At 44.9% G+C, this 7,058-nt stretch overlaps 1 protein-coding gene across 1 annotated transcript in view; it reads right to left on the reverse strand.

Moving 5' to 3' along the window:
* The window catches only part of LOC311117474 (ubiquitin-conjugating enzyme E2 E2-like), an 85,471-nt gene extending 78,660 nt beyond the window's left edge, over window positions 1-6,811 (reverse strand). Inside the window, exons 1-3 of the mRNA XM_084157526.1 lie at window positions 6,671-6,811; window positions 4,922-5,125; window positions 1,149-1,199 (exon numbers count right to left, since the gene is read on the reverse strand). Coding sequence (XP_084013652.1) covers window positions 1,149-1,199; window positions 4,922-5,118 — 248 coding nt within the window. The 5' untranslated portion in view covers window positions 5,119-5,125; window positions 6,671-6,811. The remainder of the gene's footprint in view (window positions 1-1,148; window positions 1,200-4,921; window positions 5,126-6,670) is intronic.
* Window positions 6,812-7,058: the final 247 nt, after the last annotated feature.

Below are 7,058 nucleotides of genomic sequence, written 5' to 3' on the forward strand. Positions count from 1 at the left end.
AAACGTCTAGGAGCAACAACGGCTCAACCGCGAAGTGGTAGGCCCCACAAGCTCACAGAACAGGACCAGCGAGTGCTGAAGCGCGAGCGCGTAAAAATAGTCTGTCCTCGGTTGCAACACTCACTACCGATCGGGAGCTTCTTGAAATAAAATGTGTTTCCATGGTCGAGCAGCCGCACAGCTCGCCGCCATTGGACTCTGGAGCAGTGGAAACACGTTCTCTGGAGTGATGAATCACACTTTACCATCTGGGAGTCCGACGGAAGAATCTGGGTTTGGCGGATGCCAGGAGCACTCTACCTGCCCCAACGCGTAGTGCCGACTGTAAAGTTTGGTGGAGGAGGAATAATGGTCTGGGGCTGTTTTTCATGGTTCAGGCTAGGTCCCTTAGTTCCAGTGAAGGGAAATCTTAACGCTACAGCATACGATTACATTTTAGACGATTCTGTGCTTCCAACTTTGTGGCAACAGTTTGGGGAAGGCCCTTTCCTATTTCAGCATGACAATGCCCCCGTGCACAAAGTGAGGTCCATACAGAAATGGTTTGTCAAGATCGGTGTGGAAGAACTTGACTGGCCTGCACAGAGACCTCAACCCCATTGAATACCTTTGGGATGAATTGGAAAGCCGACTGCGAGCCAGGCCTAATCGCCCAACATCAGTGCCCAACCTCACTAATGCTCATGGGTGAATGGAACAAGTCCCCGCAGCAATGTTCCAACATCTATTGGAAAGACTTACCAGAAGAGTAGAGGCTGTTATAACAGCAAAGGGGGGACCAACTCCATATTAATGCCCATGATTTTGGAATGAGAAGTTTGACGAGCAGGTGTCCACATACTTTTGGTCATGTAGTGTATATTCATCTCACAGTCAGCCTAACAGACAGAAAAACCGCATTGTAAATGTAGGCAGCACTACAATAATGTATCTATCTGTATACCATTCATCTGACTGACTCAGCCAACACAGCACAGGCCCTTCACAATCCCCTTTCCTTCTATGTCATGCACAGCACAGACAGACAGAGTGCCTCAAGTGTCACAAACACATAAAACAGGCTCACACACGTACACACACGTGCACGGCCGCGCACACACACACACACACACACACAGTCATAAAACAGCCAATCAACAAGCTCCTACCTGCAGTTAGGTGGCGGGTCCAAGGTTATCTCAGCCAGCTCCTTCTGAATCCTGGGGAAAGAGGTGGAACACACATGTTATGCACACATCCATTTTATACACAAACATCACACACAGATTATATACTGAGTGTACAGACTGACAAGGTGAATCCAGGTGAAAGCTATGATCCCTTATTGATGTCACTTGTTAAATCCACTTCAAATCAGTGTAGATGAAGGGGAGGAGACAGGTTAATGAATGATTTTTAAGCCTTGAGACAATTGAGACATGGACTATGGGCAAGACAGAAGATTTAAGTGCCGTTTGAACCGGGTATGGTAGTATGTGCCAGGTGCACTGGTTTGTGTCAATAACTGCAACACTGCTGGGTTTCCCAAGAATGGTCAACCAACCAAAGCACATCCAGCCAACTTGACACAACTGTGGGAAGCATTGGAGTCAACATGGGCCAGGATCCCTGTGGAACGCTTTCGACCCCTTGTAGAGTCCATGCCCCGACGAACTGAGGCTGTGTAATACGATACACACGCAGACGCAGACACAGACTAGCTAGTGTGTTATATAAATCCTGCCAATAAAATCAATCTGTAAGTGTACACACTGAATAACTCATTGATGTCTTAATGAGCTCCTAGAGTTGTGATTGAATACAGGAATACGTCCTGTCAGGCTATATCAACATTGGGATGCACTGTTGAATTCCTCACCTAGTTTCATGGGCCTGTGTAAATTGACATTGACGTCAGACAGGCCTTGCTAGGTAAAATAGTCATATCTGCTTTCTGGACAAATACATCGAGGCAGATTGAGATAAGGATTTTAATGACTCAGGGTGAACTAAATCTGATTTTGATTTAGTCCCTCTCTCCTCTCTCTCCCTCTGTCTCTCCCCTACTCTCCCCCCCTCTTTCCCTCCTCTTCTTTTCTTCCCTCTCCCCCTACCTCTCTCTCTCCCTTCCCCCTCCCTCTCTCCCTACCTGTTGGAAGTATTTTTAGAAGAATACATAAATAAACAGTGGTTTAGTTTAGTGAGTAGACGGGATCAGGGCAGTGATTTGCTCTGAAGATTTCAACAGGCAGGTGCATTTTTTTTTTACAATCTGTTACCTCACCGTCCATTAAGGCTGCAATATTCCACTCACACTGAGCCAATACTGACAATAGGCTACTCTCCAAGGGGTTGGAACAGAACCAAAAACTGGAAAATAACAACATTTTTAGAGGGGCAGAATCAGAACCAGGAACGAAAGTGATCTATACTGTTCCGGAACAGAACCGTTATTTTAAAAGCATGGGAAAAGGTTAATAATGTTATTTTACGTTCAGGGCACTTTTTTCCAGTCCCCCTAAAAAACGCAACAAAGCGCCTATGCAAAGCCCTCCCTCTGTCACTCAGAAGCGTATTCCAGTGTCTACCTGCCAGCTGGAAATCTTTGCCAGTGTGTGTGTGTGTTTAGGCTACCTGCCCCTCCCCCCTCCGAAGCATAGGCTACTGTAGCCTCAGAAATTAGGGAGAGATTTTTAATTAGAGAAGAATGAATTCACTTTTTCAATGTTAGTTAAGGATACTATAGTTATAACGTTTCACATTGGATTTATTAACTATAAATAGGTAAGCCGTGTTTTTACTTAAATTCTGGTGACGCTCTGCACACACAAGCTTGTTAGCTAGCTAGCTCTGGTCCAACGTTAAGCCAACTCTCGGGAAGTTCAAAGACATTCAAAGTTTCCTCCTAGAAGCCCTCCTCTGTAGGTATACTTCTGTGGGCCTAATAAAGATAATGCATGTCATAACAAGATGCCCAGCGCTTCAAGCCAAGCCTCCTCCTCCACCCTCTCTCACCACCCACAACATTTCAGTTGCATCTCGGGCCCTACACTTGTCTGTCCAATGCATGTATACAACTAGTTATAGCTTGCCCGCTCCATAGTAAGCTGCTCTATCCACACTGATTGGTGAAGTCATTTAATGTGGAGCTAAATGTTTACAAAAAAATTGACTTCAGAGGTTTAAAAAGGAACAGAAAGGAATGATATAAACTGTTACATTTTTGGGGTTTGAACTGATTCAGAACTTTATTTTGCTGGTCAGAACAGTGGAACGGAACAAAATGAATAATCATAACCCTACAGATTGAGATATAAACTTGGTTCTGAATGTAGCAAGGGTCTCAGAGTAGGAGTGCTGATCTAAATCCTAGTCTGAGACACTTCATACATACAGCCCCTGGCCCTAAATCATCTATTCACAATGTTCACAACAACTGATTACACTATCTGTTAGATGAGCAATACAAACAGTCAGCTGCGGCCATGGTGGAGGACAACGACAAGCAGCCTTTCAATAACAGGAGACAGGGAAGCATCACAACATCAATAGAAATGGCAACCCACCGTTCACCACCACTACCACCACCGCTCAGAGCGGGAGAGAACCTCAGGTGGTCCTTTTGTTCATTTCACCTGTCATCCCTGTCGGCTCGTTCCCTCGGTACTCTCCAAATGCCACGCCACGAAGGAGTGCACACATGCACGCGCGCACACACACACACACACACACACACACACACACACACAGAGGAGTGCTGACAGGCAGGCACCACACCTCAGGGAGCGAGCGAGGGAAGAGTAGAACAAACGATCCCTTCCTCTCCTCTGTGTGCGCTTGTATTGATAATAAACTCTCTGATTAATGATGAGAGGAGACTGAGGGTAAATCATTGGGGCCTACTATTCCCTACAGGCAGGGGCTGTATAACTGTAATACAATCACTGCGGTTATGGAGTAAGTCGTTCCCAGGCTTAAATGCATGATACGCTCTGTAATTTTATCTACAGTATTTTCTACTGAGGTGGCACATTTTACGTGGTAAGGCTGCAGGCTGTTAAGAGCGGATGGAAGGAGGAATGAACGAGGGAATCCAGGGGGAAATGGACCAATTACAGAACATGCAGGACTCCCTCTCTCACGTTCACTCATCCATGGGCTCTCTCTCTGTGACACAAACACTTTGTTTTTCTCTAATGTCCCTCAGATCATTGCATTTCATAATAACCCATCGATGGTTATAATAAACCCACTGCTTTAAGGTGCATCTGAGTCAATATCATCTCCGTATTATACTGCAAATTACATTCTTGGCTCAGAATGGTGCATGTACACTGATTGTACAAAACATTAAGAACACCTTCCTAATATTGAGTTACCTCAATTCATCGGGGCATGGACCCCTGTGGAAGGTGTCGGAAGCGTTCCACAGGGATGCTGGCCCATGTTGACGCCAATGCTTCCCACAGTTGTGTCAAGTTGGCTGGATGTCCTTCGGGTGGTGGACCATTCTTGATCCACACAGTAAACTGTTGAGCGTGAAAACCCAGCAGCGTTGTAGTTCTTGACACAAACCGGTGCATCTGGCACTTACTACCATACCCTGTTCAAAAGGCACTTAAACCTTTGTCTTGCCCATTCACCCTCTGAATGGTACACATACACAATCCATGTCTCAAGGCTTAAAAATCCTTCTTTAACCTGTCTCCTCCCCTTCATCTACACTGATTGAAGTGGATTTAACAAGTGACATCAATAAGGGATCATAGCTTTCACCTGGTCAGTCTATGTCATGAAAAGAGCAGGTGTTCTTAATGTTTTGTACACTCAGTATTCTGGACCATAAATGCACTACCTGCATATTGTATTTGAACAAGACCATCAAGGACACTATTACACAATCTACATGGACAGAATAGAATAGAGAGAATTGCAGATCTACCTCTTGGCGCTGGTGGAGAGCTTGGCAGCGGTCTTGCTGGATATCTTGGCCTCTTTCTTCTTGGGTGTTGTCTGATCCCTCTCCCTCTCCTGACCCTGAACCGGTGGGGCCACCTCTCTCTGCTCCACGTCCCAGCTGCCCCCACTGGTGTTGGGACTATCGTCCGGCCTTGAGCTGGGCTGCACCTCACTGGACATCCTGGCTCTGGGACACACACACAAACACACATATAAGTCGAGGGTTTGGGGTTTCCCTACACACCTTGCAAAGCAAGCTCATCACCTGCCTAAAGCTATAGCAGTCGAAGGTGAGAATCCTATTGGTTCTGTGGTTGTCCTTCAGTCAGTAGCTATTCTGATAGAAGTACGGTATTAAAAACCAAACGACCAGAGACGGCCAGCCAGCCACAGCCAACAGAATGAAATACTGTTCCCCTCCTAGCTCTCAGGTCTTTTAAAGGCCATTATAGTAAGGCAGGCTGGTGCCATGTCCTCACGGACCAGCTCACACTACAGCCTCTATTTATAATCAAAGCTCCTTCTACATATTTTTATTTTTAATTTATCCAATTACTGTCTGTGCAGAATGTTGCCCAATGGATCCTGAATGTTCATGACCATTGAGGAAATGTAATTTCCCAACATACCATATGAGCCCTCAAGGTGAAGCTGTATATTTTGAACATTCACAGAATGAGAAGTAGTTGTTTGGGTAAATGGGGGTTGTGTGCAGTGTGTGTAGGGCTACTGTAAAGGAGCAGATGGTTGCTGAAATGAGCATCACATTCCAGAAAGAGCATGATGACAGACAACAGATCGTCAATCAATGCTAAGTGCAGTTAAACCACACACACTTTGGTCATGAACATTCAGGATCCATTGGGCAACATTCTGCACAGACAGCAATTGGATAAATAAATAAAATAAAAATCCTGATACAGTGATTGGTGATTTCTACTGAGGCAACTGAGGAGTGTTGTTAATAGGCTAAGCATACAATAACAAATAATTATATTCTATAAAACATTATGTTTCTATTCTATTTTACTGATTCTATTATATGAGTCATATATATTTGACAAGTTAAAGGATCAATAGAAAATACTGTGAGATTTGGCTATCAAAGACATGGGCACACTTTGTAACAATAACTTAACACCATCAATGTAACACAACCAACGGAACACTCCACAACCCCCTCAATGAGAATATCGTTCTTCTCCCAGGCCATCCGCTCTTTAAACACTTTCAGTGTTCTCCTTTTGAACCAAGCCGGTGATGATAAAAACTGCTAAAAAGTAAAAAATCCCGGGCTACATTGGTCTCACAGTCATTCATACGCCAACAAATACGGATGAGCACATTTATTTTGTAGTGTAAATAATCCCTGTTGTCACGCGGGGCTGTCAGAATAACTGATCCAGTAGATCTACTGCTGGGGGAGCAGCCGTCATATCGCGTGCACTCCACATAATTGAGAAGGCCTAAAAATTAACACCCTAACGTTAATCGGAGAGCCCTCGTGTGCCATCATAGCCTAAAGGTACACACAACACAAAATGTTCGAAGCAGCTTGAGAGAAATCTTAGCTATGAAGCTTTCTAGTGCCCACATCAAGAAGAGCCGTCTCCGCACAAAAGACACCGAACACCCCACAACCCCATGAGGATATCGTTCTTCTCCCGGGCCATCGGCTCTTTAAACATTACTTTCAATGTGCAGTTGCTACAATGTTTCTGAAAGAGATTACCTTCCAAATAGTTGACACACGGACGGTCGATGCAAACAATCTTCTATCAACCCCTGGAGTAGGCTATATCCCGTGTGTTGCTCGGCCGTTCTATTCGATATGGTTCTCCGTTCGCTTTCGTTATCCGCTCAGACTGGCTGCGAGAGAATGAGACAACCCGACCGCCTCTGAGCGCGCGCTCTCCTTTTTTTTGCACAGTGGGTACACGAGTGCGCGCAACCAAGTGTGTGTGTATTGGGCTGTTCAAATCGGGTACCAAGCATTGGCAGTAGAGGGTTAACGGTTAACCAACCGAACAATATCATGAATAGGCTAATGTCCTTTTGCTATATTAGAGCATTTTTCCTTATACTTTTTCTTTATTTGCAAAGTTCAAGAAAAGTTAACA

This window comes from Coregonus lavaretus (genome assembly GCF_964263955.1).
Source record: "Coregonus lavaretus genome assembly, chromosome: 3".
NCBI classification, from domain to species: domain Eukaryota; kingdom Metazoa; phylum Chordata; class Actinopteri; order Salmoniformes; family Salmonidae; genus Coregonus; species Coregonus lavaretus.